The 24,916-nt window shown below is 33.4% G+C and overlaps 4 protein-coding genes across 6 annotated transcripts; 1 reads left to right on the top strand and 3 right to left on the bottom strand.

Moving 5' to 3' along the window:
• Positions 1 to 1,603: 1,603 nt before the first annotated feature.
• LOC101216782 (NF-kappa-B-activating protein) lies at positions 1,604 to 3,781 on the bottom strand. The gene has a single exon (XM_004136581.3). It carries the CDS (start codon positions 3,549 to 3,551, stop codon positions 1,956 to 1,958), a length of 1,596 nt encoding a protein of 531 aa, XP_004136629.1. The 5' UTR covers positions 3,552 to 3,781; the 3' UTR covers positions 1,604 to 1,955.
• A 912-nt stretch (positions 3,782 to 4,693) lies between these two features.
• Positions 4,694 to 10,613, bottom strand: LOC101216295 (exocyst complex component SEC15A). Of its 2 annotated transcripts, XM_004136579.3 has the most exons (3): positions 10,499 to 10,613; positions 9,569 to 9,812; positions 4,700 to 7,307 (listed from the first exon to the last, which is right to left on the bottom strand). In XM_004136579.3, exon 3 carries the CDS (start codon positions 7,290 to 7,292, stop codon positions 4,923 to 4,925), a length of 2,370 nt encoding a protein of 789 aa, XP_004136627.1. In that variant the 5' UTR covers positions 7,293 to 7,307; positions 9,569 to 9,812; positions 10,499 to 10,613; the 3' UTR covers positions 4,700 to 4,922. The 2 variants fall into 2 exon arrangements, with proteins under 2 accessions (XP_031738508.1, XP_004136627.1); XM_031882648.1 differs by lacking the exons at positions 9,569 to 9,812; positions 10,499 to 10,613 and adding an exon at positions 9,035 to 9,492 and having other exon boundaries at positions 4,694 to 7,307.
• On the top strand, positions 10,387 to 12,140 carry LOC101216059 (transcription factor MYBC1). The gene has a single exon (XM_004136578.3). The coding sequence runs from the start codon at positions 11,006 to 11,008 to the stop codon at positions 11,864 to 11,866; it is 861 nt and encodes a 286-aa protein (XP_004136626.1). The 5' UTR covers positions 10,387 to 11,005; the 3' UTR covers positions 11,867 to 12,140.
• Positions 12,141 to 18,085: 5,945 nt separating this feature from the next.
• Positions 18,086 to 23,185, bottom strand: LOC101215817. 2 transcript variants are annotated; one of them, XM_004136577.3, is made up of 4 exons: positions 22,806 to 23,185; positions 20,964 to 21,582; positions 20,167 to 20,452; positions 18,086 to 18,399 (listed from the first exon to the last, which is right to left on the bottom strand). In XM_004136577.3, the coding sequence occupies exons 1-4, from the start codon at positions 22,912 to 22,914 to the stop codon at positions 18,349 to 18,351; spliced, it is 1,065 nt and encodes a 354-aa protein (XP_004136625.2). In that variant the 5' UTR covers positions 22,915 to 23,185; the 3' UTR covers positions 18,086 to 18,348. The 2 variants fall into 2 exon arrangements, with proteins under 2 accessions (XP_004136625.2, XP_011652165.1); XM_011653863.2 differs by lacking the exon at positions 18,086 to 18,399 and adding an exon at positions 19,432 to 19,880.
• Positions 23,186 to 24,916: the final 1,731 nt, after the last annotated feature.

Genomic DNA, 24,916 nt, shown 5'->3' with positions numbered 1-24,916 from the left:
AAGTTATCTTTTTTTCTCTCTCTTTGTTTAAATAGCCATTGCAAGTGTTTCTTATCTTCACTTCTTAAAATTATTCGCGAGTTGATTTTAATCTAAAATCATACTTACTATATATGATTTGGAGGCAATGGGAGTGATAAACTTATTACTACATAACAATATCATAAGTTATTTGGTTTATGTTTCAGATTTAGAGACAACTTGAGAACTTGTATGAATATATGCTTCAATTGGATAAAAATGAAAATTTTACCAATTATATTAGAAGAATGCAAGAAAGAAAGAGAAAAAGAAAATCAAAGTTTTAATGCTGTATTGATGACGAAAGTGATGATGTCACTTTTTGCTTCTTCTATACTTTAATATTTAGTGCATGATGTGACATAGAAACTTGTCAGTAAAAAAGAAAGCATAGTCGATAACATTGACTCTCTCCCAATCTATGACTCTCTCCCAATCTATGCTTCTAGTGGCTAAACAAATATAATCCAAACTTAATTTATCTTTTTATTATACATGCAATGATAACATTTTTATGGTCTTACTATGTGAGTGATATGTACAACCATTGTCAATTAGTCAATTAGTGATGAAGCTATACTTTTATCATCAAAATGAAAAGCCATAAGCAAAATAATAAATTTGTTTCAGGATCGTTCATGATGCAATTTGCTTGCTCTTGAGAATTTTGGATTTTGGTCTTGACATAACAAAACTTCTTTTTATGATCATTGTTGTTGAAAATAATAAATCATAGTAGTAGATGATCACTTGTTATTGAAGTGAGTTGCTCTTGTCTCAACTTGTAATTGGTCCTTTAACATAACCAAGGATAAAATTTAACTTTCTTTATGGTTCTTTCACAATTATGTTTGTTAAAGTATACTTAATATTTATTATTATCTGTTACATTATTCTTTTTCCTTTTACACTATTTTAGGTACTGGTTAAGTTTTTTCTTTTATCAGCTTAAAACAAAACGTCAAATATAGTTATAAATAAGTATTTTATACTCTAATCATGAAAGAAATATACTAAAATTTTGTTATATCTTATAAATATTTTGATTTATTTTGTTATAATTAAAAATGGTCAAAAAAAAAAAGAAACTTTTTCATTATTGTAATTACAATTTTCATGACTATATTAAGACTACAAAAGAAAGTGAAAGTTAAAATTTTTTAAGATTTTGTATTGAATTTAATCTGTTTTGAACAAAATGAGGTGAAATCCACAATTTTTATGAGTTGAAAACAATAGCAACAATCCCTCCTAAATGCGTAACCCAACACAAATGATTGACAAATAATGTTTGCTTATCACAATAGAAAATTTTCAAAAAGTAACATAAATTCAAGGTTTCATAACTCTCTCATACTTCACTCCAAAGATTTGTCAATCCCTCTCTTTAAAGAACTTATATGTAGCACACCATCTATGCTATGCCATCAATATATATTCGAATTAGACCCAGAATCTCTATATGTCTGAGCATTCAAATTCCTAGAAACTGTTCAGAACAATGATTATTGAGATAACTTTAGGGAACATAAATAGAAGAGATGGGCAATGAAGGAAGTGAGACTATGAAAGGAAGAAGATACAGGTGAAGCAACTCATTGTGATCCTTAAAACTTTACCATACAAGGAAATGGAAAACTCTAAGCAATTCTCCCAAAAGTCAATAGAAAGATCTGTGCCATGCCATCACTCGTGAAATAATGCCTCCCAAACATGAAAAGTACTGGAAATTTCTATTTTTTGATTTGGTCAAATATAGAACCATCAAACTCTACTATCAGTCTATAAATACAACCTTTAAAATTAATAAGATAAAAAGGATTTCAGCAACATATGTCAAAGAACATAGCAGTAATTCACATATCCTTATATGAAAATGTTCCTCGTGCCTTAAGAAAGATTACATACACATCTCAATATGGCGCCAAATGAGGTTACCCAGCAAAAGGATCATGTGAAGGGCCAACATCATGACCAATGTGTCGCTGAACAAGCCGCTGAAGATCATCCATCACCTTCCGCTCCCGTTTTGCTTTTTCTTCATAGTTATACATTGCAAGGGCTCTCTTATCTTCAGCACTGTAAACTTGGTTTTCTTTTCTAATACGGATAGCATTCATTCTCTGATGCCTGCTACCACTCATCACATAACCAAGCGTCTCAAAGGTCTGAATTTCCTCAGCTGAAAGACCCACTTCACCACGTCGCGGAATACGTTTCCCTTGCTGAACATACTGTGCAATGGCATCACCTTCTCCAGGCCTAAGAGCACCACCATAGCTAATATGGCCCTCAGCTCTTGGCAGTGGCATTGGTCCAACTGGCATCTCATTATCAAATGCAGGTTTCTTTTGTGCCTCCAAAATTTCCTTTATCTTCAGAGCTTCAGCAGCATTAATCTCGGCCATTGTCTCTCCATCAACCATCAATTTACTCTTATCATCAATGTCTTCAGAACCAGAATCCTCCTCAGCGGAAGAGCAACTCTTACTCTCCGTTTCTGACTGTCTTTTTCTCTTGCTCCTGGATTTTGATAAAGTTGAAGAGCTTTTCCGCTTCCTCAACTTTTCGCCTTCACTATCCTCACTCTCCTCTGAATCACTATATTTCCTCTTCCTACTATTCTTGGACCTCTTTGAACGACTCCTTTTTCTTGACTTGACATGATCACTGACATCAGAATCACCTGTCTCACTTTCTTCACTATCCTCTGTATCACTGTACCTATTCTTCTTCTTCTTACTACTCTTGATATTCTTATGTTTCCTGCTCCTCCGACTCGTCGATTTCTTTCTTCTCCTCCTACTTTCTTCCTCTGATTCACTTTCACTTTCGCTCTCCGTGTCACTGCATGACTCTGAATCACTAGGAGACGATTTTCTACTTCTTCGCCTGGAACCTGAACTCTTCGATTCCCTCCTTTCCAATTTTCTATCAGATAATTCAGAATCAGAGTCAGAATCAGAATTCTTAGTTTTATCAGATACATATTTCTCCTCAAGTTGCTTTTTCTCATTCAACCCACTTTTAACTCCACCATCACCATCACCATCACCGCCATATTTTTCCAAAATCTCCTCATATTTCTCCTCATACTCTTCATTCCCATTCCTTGGTGGGCTAGGGGTCACTCTCCAAATACAATGCTTCAATGACTTCCGAAGCTTCTGCCTCTTCAGCCTACGATACTCCTCATAGTTCAACCCCTTCAACTCCTCATCCGAATCCGACTCATCAGACGCTCTCCCATTCCTATCAAGATAGGCCCGGCCACCAGGACGCCCAAATCTCTTGGGCAAACCGTTTTGATCTCCATCAACCCTAGGGCTCCGTCTAACATCCTCATAGCCAGGCGAAACAGATCGACGACGATGATTGTATCGATCGTAATTTTCGTAGCTAGGGCTACGACGTCGTCGGTAATCGCCACGGGAAGCATCGGAATCCGGAGAGTAACGATGGGTACCGTTTTCTCGATCAGATCGATGTCTTCTTTCTGGAATTTCTACAGTAGATCCTAGCCTACCCATTTGATAGTTTTGAAAATCGTAAACAAAACAAAGGTTGAATTCGTCTCTCGGGTGTCGATTCTAGCTCGAGAATTTACTTTATATAACTACTATCTCTAATTCATAGAGGTACTGAAAGAGTCCAAAATTGCAAATAAGCAGAGGATTGCTAACAAAGAATCGTACCTGGACGGAAGAACGGAGAGGAAGAACGTCGGGAGAGTGTGAAGATGAAGAAGAGAGGGAATGGGGGGCGGGGCATGGAAATCTATTAGATTTGGGATGTGTTAGATGGGCCGTCAGGATTGGGCTGGGCTGGGCTGGGCTGCAAAACAATTGAGATATTTTATTGAAATAAAAAAGGAAATTTTAATTTGGTTTGGCTGTTTAGGTCGGTCCGATTCTGATTCGGTTCGGTTTGCTACTTTGATTGACTTCATATAACAAACCAATGGGGAATACAGCTGAAAGTACATTTTGAATGTAATGTTTATTTCATTTTTAGTTAATATATTTATAAGTGTCATTATTGTCACGTCATGTCAAATCATCACTCGTTAGTTTAACTTGTATGATTTTATTTTTAGTTCAAACTTAGAAGCTTATCTTCTTATTCGTCGTTTCTAATATTCAACTCTAAAGTAGTTTGATATTCTTAGAAAGAAAGAAAAAACAAATGCCTCCCACCATGTAGGAATGGTGGCAATAAGAGAGTCAAACACTGTGATTACAAAATTGTTCAAGAAGTTGATTTAGGGTTAATTTCAAGAAGTTGATTTAGGGTTAATTTTCACATTTACTAATTTTGTTTAAGGGGAAAATCTATATGTCATCTAAATAGTGATATATAAGAAGGAAAAAACTTTATGTTCATACTTTGTCATTTATTATTATGGCCTGTAGTTTTTGTTTTAGTATTATGGCCTAGATTTTGCCATCTTTTTTGTTGTTCTTTGTGTTTTGAGGAGTAGAAATAAGAAACTTTCTACTTGTAAATGCCAAATTTTCTAAAATTAGATAGTTTTCTTAAAAGTCCTCGTCAACTACCAATCAACCTTAATTATTTGCGTTCAATTCATAGGTTAATAAGGTTACACTTATCTCTAAATAAAAATATTTCTAATGTCTATGTTTCAATATATATATACACTGATGCAAAGCCATGAACATGAACAATCAGCCATGATCCAACAAAGGGAACTGACCAAAAATCTCTTCCCTTTTAGTGAAATTGCATCTTAAATGACAAAGAATACTAACAACCAACCATGTGGCCTTATTGCCTAAAATTAAGGCACCAACCAAATCAAATAATACAAATCATCCAACAAATAAAATAGCTACTGTACAGGCATTATTCAATAACTAATGGAGGGGGGGATTTTTCAAACCTCAATTAAAATCTTTCAGTCTTTTCTTCAGCACATCCATTGATTTCTTGCGAGTGTTTTGCTTTGTATTTCTACTAGAAAGGCTTCCAAATATCCCATCAGGAGAGTCCCTGAACTTCTCACATATACTAGCCACTTTCTTATAATCCAACATGTTGTAATTCTTTTGTCTTATCACCGGATTCATGAAGTTTTCTGGCTGACTGCTCTGCAAAAGGTTGATTAGTTGTCGAGCTTCGATTAAGCAGCTTCGGAAACTTCCTCCTCCATAGATTTCATTCAATCCTGTGTTGTGGAATCTCTCGTCTGCAAAAGCTTCCAGCATTTTCAGATCATTGTTGATGCTTATCACTGCATTCGCGTTAAACCTTTTGACACTGTCACTAAGAAAAGCTGAAACTATAGAGTATGAGATGTGATCGAGAGCACCACTCCCGACCTTGTACAAAGCTTCCATCGGTAAAATCTGTTGTGCTGTGGACATTATCGTGTCGAGATAAATGAGGACTTCGTTTATGTAGTCATTTGCATTTGCAGTAACCTCTTCAGAAGTCCAACCAATATTATCTGTCAGAGCCATAAACTCATCTAACTTGTTGTTCACCAATGTCAACAATGCAATATAAGCCGCATCCCTTGATGTTTTGAGAACGACTTTTGCAGCAAAACCGCTTTGTGGCCTCTCGACTGATCGAACGGGAATTCCACATAACTGGCCTGCATGCCTGATGAAATAGTCACATGCTCTTTCCAGTACGGTTATATTTGCAGCGATTTGCATGGCTTGAGAAACACCAATGGATGCACCATTGATAATGTTGAGTATTGCTTCATTTAAAACATCAATTAGGAGCCTATCCAAATATTTCTTCACAACCTCAAAAAGATTAGAATGTACACTGTAGGTCAAGTAATCGACACACCCTTTAATGAAGGACCTCACAATGCGGCAGACATCTGGAACGGTGGAAGAAAACGGCGCTATAAATGGAAATGCAGGTATTATATCAGATGTCTGGAGATTGAAAGCAAGAACGTTGTTTTCATAATCACTGTCTTTTTTCAGAACCATCTGCTCGTAGGAATCATTAGCTAGGACATCTACTATTTGTTGTCGACACTCCTCCAAAAGAAGTTCGTGGTATTTGTCCCGACTTTTGTTCAAAGTCTCAAGAACCGGCCCAACTTCATATCCATATTGTCTAAAAGTAGATGCCAGAAGAGTAACATAATCCTTCACCAGGAGAAGGTGAGTAGCAGAATCCATGAGGGAAAATTGTACCTCAAGCACTGATGTCACCTTGCTAACAGCAGTTTCCAACATTGCTTCCACCTGTTCAGCTGATAATAGCCCTTCAGCAGTCCTCATAACGTGATCCTCCACTATGAAATATCCTGCAATTTGAGCTAAATAGGTCTGATAGGATTCAATAAATGGCTGAGAAGAAGAAATCTGTAAGTCGGAATTAAGCTGCAACATTCGATTCCTGTAGTAATATTCACGAAATTGCTCTTTGATCCCAAGACATGTATGAATGTGATATGCTCGATAAAGAGGTACAAGGTCAAACTTTAGAATGGAGTCCTCATCAATATCTTCAACATCTAAAGTAAATGCAAAATCTCCTAGCCCTGAAATGTTCTGTTCCTCAGCCCTCCTCTGACGTTCTAACATTTCTTCATCTCTTTGGCGAGCAGTAGCTGCATGCCCTATAGCTGTTTGCCCAATAACCTTAGCAGAACTCCTTACATGAACGAGCCATTCGTTAAATTGAGTGGATACTTTCTTCTCGATATGAGATTTGATCACAGGAATTCTTGTCTCAATGATCAACTTCAAAGTCTTGACTGAAATGTTACACAAATAATTCTTCTCAATCAGATCGACAGTTTTTAATGCAGGGTAAAACTGGCCTTTAGAAATATGATCATTGCACTTGACACAAAGATCAAGCACCTGTACACAAATCTGGGACATTTTGATGGCTTCAGTCACATTTCTTTTTATTGAATAACATTCAAGAAGCTCTTCAAGTCGAATCAAAAGCACACTCCCAACTTCTTGCAATTTAAAATTATCAGTTGATAGTTCGGCCTTCAGCTCTTCAGCATCAACCAAAACCCCACGAAGTTCATCAACTGCACGGATAAATTCCTCGTAGTGAGTCTTGCACAACTCCTCGATTTCGATTTCTTTCTTCTTTACAACGTTCTTCAACTGATGAAGAAGAGTTTCTGGTCGCCCCATTTCAAATGCATGTCTAACAATTGGACCAAGGTCCTCGCCATTCCCAATTAATGTTGCAAGGACTAAGTCTTCGGCCGTTTCCCCATTCTCTGCAGCAGCTCTCCTCTTTGATTTCGCCTCCATTATTAAGATCTAACTCTACAAACATGTAAAATACATATTAATACAAAATGTATTCGCTCTATAAATATCAGGATTGTCATATGGTGCTCGCTCAAGAGAATTCTACAGATGGTGCGGTATTCATGTCCAAGTTGTATCAAATTACAAAATCAACACTATCATACTTAGCACTCTAGCTTTACACACAACAAAATATGAAGAGAACATCATTATACAAAGTATCCAAACATGATTTTTCTATCACGTCCACAATGACATACTAGAAATCTTGTGGTAATTTATCCTTCTTTTTCTTTTTTCTTTTTGTTTTTTTTTTTGTGAGAGTGGGGGATCTCATGTAGTCATTTTATTCTTAGCTAATAAAGCCAATTTAGAACTGGAAATTCCAAAAAAGGCCATCCATGCAAAGTGCCCAAATTTCCAAGTGAATCAAATGGAACTTTAACTTCTTATATTCGAGGACCGTTATGCATATCATTACAAGTCCCTAATGCATATCATTTTTACATTAGCATATCAGACTTCATTCATTTATACTCGAGGCTCCCAACACCACAAGTGACATATCACCCCCTTGTCTATGTTACCCAACGCCCAAAAGATTCACCTGTTATCCGTCCTTTCCTATCTGGGTTCCTAACTCTAGCGCCAGTATCCTTTCACATTACAATTCACAATTAAGACTAAAACATGACCTTTATATGTCGTGAAAGTGCACTCACAACATTCATCCATAACACACAACCTTCGACAATAACTATGGTTAACATGCTTCTGATTAAGCTCCATCTCATTCTTCTGTCCAACGATAGCTCCCAAGCATGCCAACAAGATAGATCAATAACGCTCACATGATTATCAATTTACCAGCATGCTAACATTTCAATTCATGTTAATCAAGGGAAACCACATGCATGTTATTAACTCGATTCAAGTCAGACAACAATGGCCGTAAAATTTCCAGCTCAATAATTAAGTCATTGACAGTTCCCACAAATTTCCAACATGATTTAATCTAAAATACGGCCAAAATATAATCAACACATCAAATTGATAAATATCACGGTTCAAGAAATAAGAGAGCAAGTCATAAGACCCTTTTCTTTTTTTTCTTCTTTTCTTTTCTTTTTTGCAAAGCACAAGACCAAATTAAACATCAATGAAGTAGCACTTATCAGTTATTAGGTAGTCCCAAGTAAGAATGATGCACATCACTAAATGCTCTTAAAATCAAATTGAACCAATCCTAAACCATAGAGAAATTTCAGATATGATTTCTACGGGACATGGATTTCAGATCGGATTTCTTGAAATATAACCAACGCAAAACAATGAAAAAGGAAAAGTGAGTTTTTTTCTTTTTCTTCTTAAAATCTTCTTACTCTTTTCCTATTTCTAAACTTCATTTAATCTTCTAAAAGCTTATGCGTAATCTAAAAGAGAGAGAATTTGCTTTTTCAACTTGGAGCAAAATTTAATTGGAAAAATAAAAAACACATTTTCTAAAGTTGTGCTGAAAGAAAAAAAAAACTAAGAAGTTCAATCTATCTAGTTTATTGAGCCAAAACCAAAGTTATAATCATCTTGAAATGAAATCAACAGTTAACCATTTTAAACAACTCAAATTAAGAGGCTCAGAGGACAATTTCAAGAAGACAATTCAAAGAAAATGAGCTAATCTAGAAACAGGGAGCATTACAATCCACATGATAATAAAGTAAGAACAGTGGAAGAAAACATACAATAGCAAGGGAGGGTTCCAAAACATAATTCCCCAGCAATAAAAAAAATGAACTCAGCCCACCAAATTGAGAAACTAAGAATACAGCAGTGCAGTTAAATTTTGAAATATATATTATAAAATATGTGATTCTTGAAAGGAGAAAATTAGGTAACAGAGAGGATTATGAAAATATTGAAACTAGTGCAGAAAAAAACAAAGTTAGACCCCATTATTTATATAAACACCTACACAAGAGTACAAAAAGGCATTAGGAGAAAATTCTTAGAATGAATTGAACAACAGACGATATCTACAATGTCAACCTCGCCTGAGCCGAAAATTGAATTGTAGACGATAAGAAAAAGGGAAAATGGTGTAAATTCAATATTAGGATCAAAATCCTCAACCATTACAAAAATTTCCCGTTTAATTGTAATAATATCCTAAGGTTTTACTCCGGCAACCTAAAGTTATTCTTTGAATTACAAAACAAACGAAACCCATATCCAAAATTGAACGGAAGCTTCAAGAAATGAATTTACAGTGGACTTACCTTCAGAGGAGAATCTGATCAAACATGGGGAGATGGAGAGATTGGCATAATTCAGCCACAACGCTTCCTCAGAAATTTTCTCTCCTGCTTCGTCCAAAGGATGGAATGAAGGGAAATTGTGTTTGAGAATATGAAAATGGAGTATAAAGAATTGTTGAAGAAAGAATTGAAGAGTATGCCGCAAGAGAAATGGATTATGAAGAAGGCTTGATCTTAGAAACGGGAACTCATACTCCTTTGAGATCTAAAGGAAAAAAAATTAGAAAAACAAAATCAAAATTTTCTCTATATTTGAGAATTTTTTTAAAAAAAAATCTCCAATTACACCTCAAATTTAAATATCAAAAGAGCCTATCTAATTTATAAAATTCATGAACTAAATTATTTTCAAATTTTTAAAAACCTAAATATTTTCTCAAGTCTAAATAGTAGACTTTCAATTTAATTTTCTAATTTTTTGAATTGAAGTACTTGTATTTGATTTAGTTTCAATCTGAGTTACCAAATGGTTTCACTCAATATGGGATAAAAGAATGTGTATGTACATAAGGTTTAAATAGAATAGTGGTAAGAGATAGCAAAAATGGTTACCATGTTTATGAAATATAACACAGAAATAAAGGAATGGTTAAATAGGACAAATTGGAAGCAAGGGAAGTGAAATGGTCAAAGTTAAGGTGGTAATCACAACCAAAATGATGGCCCAATATTGGGCCTTTTTTTTGTTTTTTTTTTTTAATGATTTGATAAGACTAAACCCTAATTCCACTTTGAACAAAATTCCAATAGCGAAGAAAAGAAGAAAATCAAAATATACATAAGAACCAAAAATGAAATAATAAAATGGGGGGAATGGGGATTAGGAGTGAGGTGGAGGCGTGGAGGTGTAGGAAAACAAAAAAGAGAGTACTAGGAGGCGTTGGTGATTACCCAAAACAAACCCTGAGGGGTTGGGTCTGTGGCATTCAAATGATTGCTGCTTCTCTCTTCCACATCCCTCCTTCTCTCCCCCCTCCCCCCACTCTCACATTACCCCTTCCTCTACTACACGCTCTCCCCTCCCTTCCATTTTTCCATTCTTAATTACATCTTCTCATTTTCTCCAACACCCTCATCAGATCCCGGAATTTCAATTAATAAAACCACAGAATTAACTACTTTGTTATATGTTTTTAAATAATCTTGAGTTGAAGGGAAAAAAGAGAGAGAGAGAGAGAGGAGCTTACAAGATCCACCTCGAACCCCTCTCCCAAATTCTTCACCTTTTCTTCTTCTTCTTCTTCTTCTTCTTCTTTCTTTTTTCTCTGCTCTGAAAATTTTTCAGTTGTTTTGATTCTATTTTGTGTCAGTTTCTTTTTGTTGCTTTACAGAATTGAAGCAAACCCAGTTGAAATATTGGTGATAATTGAAGTGGGTTTGTTTTAGATTTGAGAAACAATGAAAGAAGATGATTCAAATTGGTTCTCAAAATGGGAACAAGAACTTCCTTCTCCTGATGAATTAATGCCTCTTTCTCAAACCCTAATCACCCCTGATCTTGCTTTAGCATTTGACATCACTAACTCAAATCCTCCTAACGATTCTCATCCTCCGCCGCCTCCGCCGCCTCCTCCGGTTCTCATTCAGCCCACTTCTGCAGATTTTGCTGATTCAGGGGATTTGGGTTCTGGTGCCGGCGACGAACCTGCAAGAACTCTTAAACGCCCACGCCTTGTGTGGACTCCACAGCTTCATAAGCGATTCGTCGACGCTGTTGCTCATTTGGGGATCAAAAATGCCGTCCCCAAAACCATAATGCAGTTGATGAGCGTCGATGGGTTGACTCGTGAGAACGTAGCTAGTCATTTGCAGAAATACCGGCTTTATTTGAAGCGTATGCAGGGGATTTCCGGCGGTAGTGGTGGCGGAGCTAACGGCGGTGCTGGATTGGTTTCAACCGCTTCAGATCCCGCCACCGACCATTTGTTTGCGAGCTCCCCTGTTCCACCTCATTTTCTTCACTCTGCTCGGGGTAATTCCGACCATTTCTTGCCGTTTGTTCCCGTCGGAGCTCTGCAGCATCACCACCACCAGATGGCGGCAGCTGCCGCTGCCGCTCAGTACCATCGACAAGTAGCTCATTTTGGGTCGTCGCCGCCGACGAATGGGCAATTTGAGAACACGTTTTTGGCTCGCCCTGTTCATCGGGTTGGAGCTCCAGCGAGTACTCCGGTGACGAATTACAGCGAGGATTTAGATTCGGGGAATGGAACAGGAGGGAGGAAGGTTCTTACTCTTTTCCCCACTGGAAATGATTAAATTTTCTTTCAATTTGAAATTCCAACTTGCTCTCCGGTGGTAATGGCGATTTTGCCGATCTCGAAATCCCGGTACTCCAATTTCTGATTTTGTCATTTCTTCGTCTTCTCTGGCCAAACTCGATTTTGCCGGATAGAGGTAAAATTGATTCCATCATTGAAGGAGTAAAATTGTACATTAATATTAACTTTTTTTTGTTTTTTACAAGACTTTGTGAAATGCATCCATTGAATTCCTCAAAATAGAGTTGGAGGATTTTTAGATTTGTTCATCATCTTTAAATTCTTCTTCTTTTTTTTTCTCTTCTTTCTTTGTCTAGAAAATAACATGTCAGTTTTATTTATTATTTACATTTCCACATTACTAAAAATAATATCCTTCATTTTTAAAATATAATGATAATAAAATAATATCCTTCACCAACTCTACATTATTTTGAACTCATCAAAAAACAAAAACAAAAAGTAAAAATATCACTTTGGTTATGGAATTCTCCAATTTTAGTGTTGGTATTAATAAAGCTTAAATTTAGTTGCTTACAATATTATCAAAATTAGTTAAATAACCATAATAAATTTTATATAAAGAAATGTAAAAAATATAATATATAAGACTATGGGGACAACAAAATTATAGGAAGAAATAAAAAAGAGTGATTTTGGAGAGATTTGATCCAATTGATGTTTATTGAAGGAAATAACAATAATAATAATAATAATAATAATGTTATAAAAGAAAGCAGCAGATTCTTTGATACTTCCTTTTGTGATCTTAAAGTTGTTATACCAACAAGCAATCTTTGAGACATTGCATCTTCTTGTCTTTTCAAAAAATTAAATTAGAAATAAAAATTATCCATAAATTAAAATCTTAATTATATTAAAGTTGGAATTAGAGCAGTGCCATGTGATGACTTGTGAGGGTTTAGAATCTTTTGATTATGTTTGTGTTTTTGACTTAAACCATACTTTGTAACATATGTTAGCTGTAAATTAAGCACTATCAAACCACAACTCTACACACCTATTTATTTAATATGCATCTCTTTCTTTCCTTTTAATATTAATAATAATGATAATGATAATGATAATGATAATGTTTCTAAGGAACCTTTCAAACCTTATATTATTAGTAACATGCCTCACAACGTCTTCATCCTCCACTTACCATAACTTTAGTCATTCTTCTTCGATTTTAAGCATTAGAAAATTATTGGATGAAATCTTAATTTGTTCTTTCATCATTTTTTTACCTCAAGCTCCTTTCTTAAGTTTTGAAAATGTAGACATTTATATTAAAAGCGTATTTTGAAGTACATATGTAGCATTGTTGTTGATCTTATTTTTCTTAATTGTTTAAATAAATTTGTTGAGAATAACATTCTTGAATTGTGTATAGATATAAGTAATGCTTTTACGCTCTATGTGATTATTTTGAATTTTTTTAACTTTAAAAAGTTACAATTATGCTCTTCAACTTTAAAGTACTAATCGTGGATTTAAAGTTATCTACTTTGTTTGAATATGTAATATATGTGTAACGGAATAATTTTCGAGAGTGAATTTAGCATGCAAGATATACGTTCAAAAGTAAGAGAGAGTAATTGGACAGAATAAAGTAGCACGTTAAACAACCCCTCTTTTGAAAAGCAACATCTATCCGTTACTCTTTTTTTTTTTTTTTCTTTTAATAAAATGTTCACAAAACCAAGATTACATAAACACAATTGTTTATAACCTTAAAAATAGAATCATATGGGTTTGATAATTACTGAAATGTATATTGAGAATTAAAAGATGGTTTGAAAAGGAAAGGGAAGAGTATTTGTGGAAAAGAAAGTGATGTGTTAGGGAAGGAAATGTAGATTAATGATAATGTTAAAATTAAAAGTGGGAGAAAAGAAGCATTAGATTTTGTGGTTTGTGTGCAATCAAAGTACAACATCATGACAAATATCTCTTTAATTCTTTTGTTTTATTTCTCCCTCTAATTTTGGCTCTATTATTATTCTATTTCATCCTATAACATCATCAATCATTCATCTACTTATTTTGTCCTATAAATTATTTCCTTTATTAATAATTACAAAACTTCATTCTCCATCTTAATTAATCTTTTAATATATATATATATATATATATATATATATATATATAATTCCAAATTATATGTGTACATGTTAACTAAATTTTCATTATTTTACCATTAACTTACCGTCCTCTAAATGTTTTCATTTTGTCTCTATCTTAATTGATTTGGACATATATATTCTTAACGTAATAGATTAGTAGTTCAAAAATCTCTCAACCTCATCTATATTGTTGAAATTAGAAAAGAAATACATATATGTGTTGTTAAATTTATCAAAAAGAAATTATAAAACTAAGTATTGTTTTATTAAATTTGAATTTGAATTTAAATTTTGAAAAAAACTATTATCAATTTAAATTTGAATTATTAAAATAATCCGTTTTGATTTGACTTTACAACTACATCACAAATTTACTTTAAAATAATTGTATGATCGCTAATCCAATTTTAAGTAAAGTGTATTGATGTACAAGATAATATATGATTTTTTTAATTTAAAAAGGTTTCAATATCTCCATAATGGTATATTTTAATGTTTTGAATCAAATTCTTACGTCCATATGCATGCATACATACATATAGATAGATTAAATACTAATGTGTCACTAATGTAGTACTTGTCATTAGATTGGATTTAAAATATCTATTTTTTTACTTTAATGAAATAGACATGATGACTAAAGAAAAATATTTTGAGAATCCATTCAAGTGGTATATAACCTACCCATCGAAACATTTTATGATCATCCAATCTTTGTTTCTATATAGAAATAGATTCGTGAAAGCATTATTTTAATAACAAATGAAAAGCTCTAACGGAGAGATAGAAAATCGAACTTTCGATTTTTAGGAAGGAAATTTAAAGTGATCATGTCATTATTGTTAAGCTAAGTTCATTGTTTAGCAATGACCTAATCTAGTTGTTTATCTTTAAAAGAAATAGTAACCCATCTAACATCAATCGATTCTCTCCTTCCACTATAGCTTTCTTTTTTCTTTCTTTAGCTAACCCTTTTTGAATTACTTATCCATTCATCTATCACCTTTTGTGTATTATTGGGTTATACCCTCTCTTGACTTCCTCAAGTAAAAAGAAGGTAAGAAAAGGGATATCATAAAGAAAGGGACAAAAAAAGGTAAGGGGGGAAACTCATAAAATAACAAAGCCTTTGATTATTAATGGTTGAATAATCTATCACATGTGTTTGGACTTACAAAAGCTGAGCTAAAACTTTGTTGGTTTTTGCATAGTTTTAAGCTTTGGAAATAATGTGCTAAGTAATGTGCTAAGATTCCCAACACACACACTAAACTCCAACAAGGTGGAAACCAACCTGTATCTCACCCAATTCTTATTATTATTATTATTGCAGTTTGCTTACCTTCTTTTTATCTTTTTAATTAAAATCTAAACATCTCATAATATATATATTTCTTTAATTAAACACTTCAATTTCCAACCAGCTGCTTCTTCAAAATATATAACAAATTAAAGACATCCCTAAAATCACCTTTAGTTTCCTCATCTCTACTTGTCGTCTCTTTTCATTTCTTTAACTTATCCTATGACTATTCAGATTCAACTATATATAAATTGTTTAATATCTTCCAACGTTTGATCATGATCAAGAGGCATATATATTACTAGTTAGGGTTTACAAAGTATGACCTAAAGCCTAATGGGTGGATCCAACTTAAAAACATGAGGAAATTGAGGGTTTCAAAAGGAAATTTTATTATCTAATCATCCAAATTAGCTTAGCTAATACAAACTTAGATTAGAAGTTAAAGGTTTAGAATTTTCACTTTTAAATTATTGAAGGTTTGTTTTTCCAAGTCTATTTAAAACCTGATCTCATCCATTTTTGCCATTGTAAAGCTTGGCATTTACATGTCACTGAATGACACAACAGATTCATTTTTGTTAGAAAAGACAATTGCACTTTCTTTCTTTCTTTTAAATTGTGATTTATGCTTTTTCAGTGACCAATTAGTGGGATTGATATGTTCCATCTTTAGGCTGTTTTGGAATTGATAACTCAGTTTTTTTAGTAATTGTTGATTCAATTAATTTCTGTTTTGGCAAAATGGGTTTGAGTTTATCTAATGAAAAAGATATTGCTTTTCTTTTTTAGAAATTATAATTTAATACCTTAAACAATAATTGCTTTATATATATGTATATATAAGAGAGAAAAAAAAAAGTATTTGTTAATTGACTTGTGTTTGCAAGTGGGATAGATTCTTTAACTTTGTTAATTGTTAATTATCTAACTAATTATATATTATTGTATGGATTCGTGACACCATTTGATAAGTTATTAGATTAAATAATTAGATAATTAAACAAGTAACAAACACATATGAATTTTTTATTTTCAAATAAAAAGGTTAATTATATCTCAAACTTTACAAAATAATCCTAATATCTTTAAAATCTATTTCGGTATATTTGGATTTGACATTTTTAGTAATTTTATAAACATTAGATTCATTTTAATTCATCTACTCATCAAAATCTTCCTTCTTTGTCGTTGAACTTTCAATTTTGGTTCACTTTGATCCTTCAACTTTCGAGAATTCACCATTTGATTCCTTAAAAAATGAAAATAAAATAACCAAAACGGTTACTTTTTAAAAGTATAGAAACTAAAATGAATCAAAGTACGTAATTTTAGAGTTTAGAATTACGATGACCAAAATAAACAATTTTAAAGTATGAAGATCAAAATGAACTAAAGTTGAAAGTATATATAAATCAAAAGCGCGTACAGAAACAAAGGTGGTGTTTTAAACCGACTTTTGTACTTGTATAGTCAGCAAAATATACGTTTGAAGTAAAAAAAAGTAAAAAATGACCTTGGGGCAAATGAAGAAAAAAGAAAGGGGAAGACTAAATTGGATGAAACAACATATGAACCATATATAAAGAACCACAGAATCCAAAAGAAACTAAAACAATGAAAGACAAAGAAAAGTAAAAGAGAAAGGATGGGTAATTCTCAGAAGCTCTCCATGAGAAATAAGAACATAGATAGATATTAAAGTGAGTTTTAATTTAAAGAGTTAATGTATGTCATAAAGTATAAGAAGACAAAGAAGAGACTTTTCAGAGTTTGTGTTATAAGATAAGATAAAGGGGACCATATAATATACATGAACAAAATATAAAGACCACAAAACAAATAAATGACAAAACATACATAAAGTAATAACCTAAATAACAAATAAATGAAGTTATTCCTTCTTCATCTACAAGAAGAAACTCTTGAACTACCAAATGTGTTCACTTTTGACCTTCACAAACATCCCCTCCAAATGAGAAAAAGATTTGCATAAACTTGGTATTTTAGTCAAAATAACAATAGATTCACATCTGATATTTGATTTTATGGTCATGTTTACAAAAATAGTAATAAAATCTCAAATGTCATGTAGAAAATACTTAGGGATGTTAAGAATCCACAAGAAACACAAAGATTTATGCAGTTACATTATCTTTTATCTGTCAACTACATTGCAAAGACTTTTTTTCTCCATTTTTTAAAATTTAATTCACATGGTATGCTGGAAAAGAAATAATTAAATTTAAGTGTTTGGTATTAGTGTATGGTCGAGCCACCAAAATGGGCTAAGATAAGAACATACACCTTTATTATTGACAGAATCTGCCCTTAAATAAAAGAGAGTTGAAAAAAATGTGCAAAAATCTATCATTATTCTAAGAAATAAAACCACAAACTTTATTCTTTATATATATTCGTGGGACACCTATCATGAATCTAAGAGTCTAATAGCCAATCTAAAAATAAAATTTCGATAAAAGAGAGTTATATTTTCATAATTTCAAAATAATTTTAATGATATATTTATGAGATATAGAACTACCTAAAGTTAGTCAATAAATACCCAGTTTTAAATAAGCTATTACTGTTAAATTTGGGAACTTATTTTATTATAAAAATTTTTAATAATTATTATTTGTATTTTGTGATATAATACTACATACATACATTGTTTTTTTTATCTTTTTCTACTAAAATTCTACATTTTAATTGAACTGTTAAAAACATAATCATCCGAAAACGATTTTACATTATGTTCCATAAAACAAAGAAGAAATTGAAGTAATGGGAATAATGGGAGCATTGTAAAATTGTCCAAAATGTATAATAAGAAAGTCCTTAATGTCTTACAAATTCTTATGATAAGAAGAGAGAATATCCAAATGAAGAACAAAAGTGTCACAAACTAGAACTGAGTTCCAAGCAATCGAAAGTAAAATGCAACCCCCCCTAGAAAAGTACAAAATCTAATTGTAAATGTTTGTTTCTTCTTTTCTTTTTTTTTTCTTTTTTTTTGGTTCACCTAAATTCCGCTCATCACAATATCTAATGGTTTTGAGAATAGTCAAAGCTGAGGGGTTGCTGACAGAATGGGGCCTGCAATAACATGATATACACATCAGATAAATAATCACTTCATAAACTGATGAAAAGCAGTTTTGTCAATGGAGATTTGATTGCTAAATAGAAAAATTCAACACATCGTAATTCTAATTGAAAAACATTAGTAAGGATTAAGGAAATGCAACTTAATGACTACTCATGGTTTCTCAACAATCAACGGAACAATAACATGGAATAAAGAGACCTTTCTAATTTAAAAGTACACCGCTAGAGATAAAACCTCACTAGGATTGGATTCCTGACAAACCCTCTAAAAAATCTACTGTTCCACTTACTTACCCCAAAAAACGCATAACATCGTTTATACCCAACAAGCCATAAAAAGCAACTTTCCCTCTGCCAGATTGTCATTCATGAAATGAAACAACTCTAAATATCTGTGTTGGGAACCATTATCAAACCCCACGGCCACAAACACCAATTAGGCTCGGAGATCTATGCGGCCTAGATCCAGAGATCCAACAACAAGCATGTATTCACAGTGACTCATCAAGCTATCCGCAGTTCACGTGACAATCAGTGAAAGGAGGAAGAAGCAAAGGCCAAGCTGAGGTGGGGGAGGACAGAGAGGGGTTTTGTTCTAATCGCTAGTTTAATTATTTTAATTTTATCATTTTTCAAGTCAGCATTAAAAAAAATTGTCCCCATTACTACGTAACAACTGAAAAAAAATAACGACATAGAACATCTAAAAACTGAGGGATTAAAAGCTAAGAAGCATAAACAAGAACAGGGCACAAATAGAAAGGAAGGCAGTCTCCATAGTGGGACATTGAAACCTAACATAGAACCACGGATGGACAAGCAATTTGGAGAGGAGGGGGAATTGACAGCCATTAAGTCGAGAAAACTAATATTCTCTTCCACAAATAAGGGGAGGTTAAAGTCCTTGGAAAATTTAGAAAAGAAAACTAGCAATGTTTTCAGTAAATAGATGGAAGGAGCTCCGATGACCCAATCCAAATGTATGAGACCAAAAGATGGATGCTTTAAGAGAAAACTAGGGAGAGGAAGTTATCAACACCTTTGATGTAATGTATTAAAAACTAAGGGACGTCAAGGGCAAAGGTTATCATAAGACCATACCGCCTCTTGCTACAATAAATACTATTTTGTGCTTCCTAATTAGCTACAGCACCACTATTCCAAAACTCTCATTTTCTACTGTTTTTACTATTTGCTATAGTTTTTACTATTTCGCTACAATGTTTATCACTAATCAAACTAAAATAGTTTATACCTCAAATACATCCTATGATAACTCAAACTAAAATAATCTACACCTCAAATACAAGATATTATAACCTAAGACTATAATAACCAACTTATTGCTCTAGGCCCCCTAAGGGTTCATTTGCAGCCAAGGGGCAGCTGTTCCCATCTTGGCATCTTTTCAGCATAATTGTCGCATCACAAAAATTGAAGATTGGCTACCAGAACTGCTTCAATGATGGCTGAAACACAAAGCTTAGATATTATAGAAACGCACAGCCAGGGCTATTTTATGGACCATTTGGTTAGAGAGAAACTAAGGAGAGCATTATAGAAACAACTGAACTATTCAAACTCTATTGAAATTGAAAACATTTCTGATTTTTCTAATCTCATCTCAATCATGAATTTAAAAATAACGCAGAGCATCACAATGCAAAAAGAATGGTCTATTTCTCTTGGTTTTTGACAAACTATACTTGCAAGCTTTTTGCAAAGGTGGCTTCGTTAAATAAAAATTAAAAATACCTGAAAAGCAGAATGCCTGAACTGGTTGTAGGAATGGGCATACATCATTGCAGCACTCTGCCACTGCTCATAAGAAGCATCCCTAGATGCCTGGTTTAAACCCATTGCACAGAAAGGGCTTACAACAGGACTGGGATGAGGCCCATAGTTAACTGAAGCTTGAGTTCCGGGCATATGACCCACGAGCGAATAACCCGAATCATATTGTACAAATGGAGGCTGAACTTTTGGCATTATAAAAGGAGCCAAGCTTAAGTTTTGATTGGTTGGAAGGTTCCTAATATACCTGCATATCAAGAAAGAATCAAAATTTGATTACTATGATTCAAAACTGCTGTCTTCATTGACATAACGTAGGCACAGGCTTAATTTCCATGGAAATTGGAAGAACAAAAAATCATACACTGCTGGAATTTTGCAGACATGCAGCATGCTGCCATTAATAAAAAGTCAGCCGCAAAATAATAGCACAAAAATTCCAAACAAGGAAAAATAGAGCACTCGTGCACAAAGACAAAGATAATCAACAGACTCCTGAAACTTTTTCTCAATCCACCTCTAGCATAATTGACATTTTTTTAAAGAAACCAAACTTTCATGAGAAAAATGAATGAATGTAACAAGGATATAAAAAAACACTCCAACAAAAAAGATTCTCAAATATCCACAAGAACAGGCTCCAATCCATAAGAATGATACTGAACTAATAATTACAAGAAATACAAAAAACGAAAAACCCATAAAGAGACTAACATAATTGCCAATTCAAGATCCAACCCAGATAGATGTACACATACCTATCATAATTGCGATCATAATCAGGGTCACTACGATCCTTTTCCCTATCTTTAAAAATGGCAACACGAGAAGTCATGCCATCCCTGCCATTAAATTTCTCCAATTCACCACCCAAGGTTCTACAGCCTTCAGTCTCATCCCTGTTTGAGCATGCATACTTTCCTTCAGATGGGATTTGAGATATTGTATCATCTATCTCAGGACTACTTGGGGAGCTGAAAATTCGAGCTCGTGCCCTATCATATTCCTCCTTTCTCTCTTCCACGCTTCTGACAGAACTTTGTTTGTGACCTCCTTCATTGGCAGAAATTCCAGACATCTTGTTAGGCCTAGGTCTGATGACAATTTTGACCTGCTCATGTTTTTCATTGTCCAATTGCTTCGCAGGTATTTCGGATAAACGCACAGAAGGGAGTCTGTTTTCTGCCATTTTACGAACCACAATCCTATTTCCAAAGCCATCTATGCCAGAGTCCTGAACCATGGTTTGCAGGCCATAATGTTGAGCAACACGATGAGCAGCAAGTCGAAGATATGAAGTAGGAAAATGCTGGAACTCAAAAAGCTGCTGGTCAGGATTATGCAAAAACTTCTGGATGTCAAGTTCCATTCGTAAAACTGAAAAGAAATTATAAATTAACATGTAAGTTACTCATATTATTAAAAGAAATCAATGTGCAAATAAGAAATATAAAAATACACATTTATATCAATGGACTTCACACTTGGGAAGGATGCTTAAAAATCGAAAGAGAAATCCTTGTCACTTATGAACTATCCTGCACCAAGCTGAAGAAATTTCTTCATTTGCACAGGCTCTAGAAATATTGCTTTTGCTTAACATCCATTTACAAAATGGTACTTGTTCTTACATTATCTAAATATGTGTTCAATAATTCTGCCCATCTTTTTTGGAAAAAAGTAGAGAAATAAACATAGCCACTCTCGTTCTAAAAATATAAGGTTGTTAATCATGGAATATCCCTAAACAATATACAGAAACTAAGGAACACAATGTAAGCGTACAACCCACCCCGTTGCTTAGACAGCTTGTTTACACCCCACGTGTAAATAGCATTTGGAAAGCTAGACTTTCTAAGAAAGTGAAAATAACCCTTTCGATTTATGCCCTTGAGGAGCTTAATACATGCTGCAGGATGCAGAGCGTGCCCATAGCTTCAGCATTGAATTGTTGCGCAGAGGCCTTTCACCAGTTCTTCTATGGTGAGAAGTCTAGAATTCTGAGATTTTTCTCCACAGAGACACGTTTATGAAAACATTGGGACAAAAAGAAAGGACTGAGAGAAATTTCCAGGGAAGTGGCCGTTGTGATGATGTTTTCTAAGAACAAGTCAGCTGTTTTCCAAATTATTGCCAATTAGGAATTTTCTTTAATTCCCTTCGTGGGGGGTTGGGAATACCCAACCTACCTTCTTGGAAATTCTTATTCTCTATAATGAAATCATTCTGTGTCGTATTAAAAAAAAAATTGCAATTCCATAATTATGTCCAAAAAAATGAGAATTTCTGTTCAGATGTTACTTCCATACGTTTCTTCCCATGTTAACTATTAAATTGGGTCTTGCAGGAACCCACAATCACAAGATTCTTGCCGTCATCCAGATTTCCTCCACAAACAAAAAAAAAACAGAAACCTCAGAAAAGGGAAGAAAAAACAGATCTTACCCAACTACAAGCTTATGGCACAACCAAATCCAAATCAAACAAACAACCAAAACCCCAAATAAAAAACAAAGCAAATAAACAATTAATCCCAAAAGCAGATTCAAGATTAGCAAAAAGGAAAAGTCAATTGGGGGGGAAAAATAAAGAGAACTCACTGGTAAGACGATGTCGAGGATTCTGGAGAGCCTCAACCAAGAAAGGGTCAACCATTGACTCTTTATCGTTGAACCCTTGTGGGGTTGGATCAAAGGAAGCAGATTCCATGGAAGAGAGGTGTGGGAAAGAGTTGGGATATGTGGGGGCAAAAGAGGGAAAAAAAAAAGGTTTCTTCTTCCCCTTCTGGGTCAGAGGAGGAGAAGAAGAAGAGGAAGAGGAAGAGGAAGAAGGAAGATGAAGAAAGAGGAAAAGGGTTTAATCGTTAGCATGAGGGAGAAGGAGAAGAGATGGGAGATGAGAAAGAGAAAACCCTCTCTCTTATCCCACCAGGCGGAGGGGAAAGGGGTAAAAGGAGAGACAGAGAAGGAATTGGGAGATGATTTTATATTAACACACAAAATTAAAAAGAAAAAAAAAAGGAATTATTAATTTAATATGATTGAGAATAAAATAAAAGAAATACCTTTCTTCTTCGTATCGCAAAAACGCAGTGTGAAAAGACGAGAAGTCATAAATAATATCCAAATCTTCTTGGAAATTTCTTTCTTTAACACGCGCCTTTGCCTTAATCCCATCCCCTCCATGGATTCATATTCCATCGTTTCCCTATTTTTCTCTCTCTTTTCTTCTTTTTTTTACTATTGCTTTATTTCTTCTTTTCTTTTATTTTTAAAAAATCAACTAATGTTATAAATATTATATTAAATTAACTTTAACTTATATTATATTATGCATTTGGTTTAGTTTGTCCATTTAAAACCCGAGAGTATTGGGTTCAAATGTGATTCACTGTAATTTTCTTCTTTTTTGTAAAATCAACTCAATCCAAATCATATTTTAAATTAACTTAACCCAATCCATATAATATGGGTTAAGAATTGGGTTATTCTGGTCCATGTGATAGAAATTTAAAATTTTTCTTAATTTATGTATTTTTTTATTTATTTATATATTACATAATATTGTTTGGTTCGATTTCTATATTCTCATTATGCCTCGTATTTACCATAACTAATTGATTTTATTACTATTTTTTCTATTCTTCATTGAATTTTTATTTTTTAATTTCTCGTTGAATTTTAATTATTGTGTTAATTCGACCGTTCTTGTTTTATTCTTAGATTTTTCATTCCAAAACTATTTATAAGAATAATATAGTTTAAAAGAGTCTTTTTTTTTTCTTAATTGGTCGATTTAGAACACATTTTTTTAACTGATTAAGGTTAAAGGATAAGTATTGTATATATTTTTTAATTGACCTCTAATATTTGACTTTACTTTTTTTATAAAAAAATTGTATGCTTCACTCAATAAATGTAGTCTCTGAATGTTATGAGTCTTAAATTTCTAAACCCCAAATGAAGAGGATAACTTCTCTATGTAGAAATCTCATCGAGTGGGCTTGGTCTTTGGTGACTTTTGGGCCCAACCAGTGAGATATTCAAGTTTCTTGATCATCTTTGGCCCAAATCAGCCTCTCTCTTTTTCTCTCTCAATTGAACATGAGTCATATTAGGAACTAATTGGATCGTACCATTTTAATTCATTTAATCAATCTAAAGCTTATAACAAAGACATGTGGACGTTATCTCATATAATAATAAATATTTTACAATTATGTTACTTAATTTATATAATAAACTAACTGAATATAGAATATGTTTTTTTTTTACAACTATGCTGCTTAATATAGATTTCCTTAAACTTTACTCATTCAATTATCATTAAAGTGTTATGTATGCTTATGATTGATTGAGGAGATGGTAAACCAAAAAAATATAGAGTCAAATCACATTATATATACTCATTCAACCATCATTAAAGTGATAAAAAAAAAAAAAAAAAAGCTTATCTCATAGTTTTCAAAATTGAACATATATGTTTTTTAAAATTGATAGAAAATAAATAATAAATAATTATGAGATACATATGTGTGTAAGTTAAAATAAATGTAAATGGAGATAGGAGGGAGTTGTTTAGATTATAAAATAAGAAAAAGGGAATATTAGGGGTTTAGGAAAGACTGAGGGGGTGGAGAGAGAGGCGAAAGAAAAAGGGGAACGTAGCGGCAAAGAGACTCAAAACGAAAATCAAAATCCTGGTTCGACAC

Source organism: Cucumis sativus, chromosome 3 (assembly GCF_000004075.3).
Source record: "Cucumis sativus cultivar 9930 chromosome 3, Cucumber_9930_V3, whole genome shotgun sequence".
In the NCBI taxonomy this organism is placed as follows: domain Eukaryota; kingdom Viridiplantae; phylum Streptophyta; class Magnoliopsida; order Cucurbitales; family Cucurbitaceae; genus Cucumis; species Cucumis sativus.
The sequence above is the reverse complement of the archived record's forward strand: the minus strand, read 5'-3'. Positions and strand labels throughout refer to the sequence as shown.

Coding starts and splice junctions, on each gene's coding strand:
- LOC101216295 (XM_004136579.3), bottom strand. CDS start 7,292: ATGGAGGCGAAATCAAAGAGGAGAGCTGCTGCAGAGAATGGGGAAACG.
- LOC101216059 (XM_004136578.3), top strand. CDS start 11,006: ATGAAAGAAGATGATTCAAATTGGTTCTCAAAATGGGAACAAGAACTT.
- LOC101215817 (XM_004136577.3), bottom strand. CDS start 22,914: ATGGAATCTGCTTCCTTTGATCCAACCCCACAAGGGTTCAACGATAAA. Junction 21,583..22,805: donor TCCTCGACATCGTCTTACCA/GTGAGTTCTCTT, acceptor ATTTCTTTTCAG/TTTTACGAATGGAACTTGAC. Junction 18,400..20,166: donor TCAGGCATTCTGCTTTTCAG/GTATTTTTAATT, acceptor ATGTTATTGCAG/GCCCCATTCTGTCAGCAACC.
- LOC101216782 (XM_004136581.3), bottom strand. CDS start 3,551: ATGGGTAGGCTAGGATCTACTGTAGAAATTCCAGAAAGAAGACATCGA.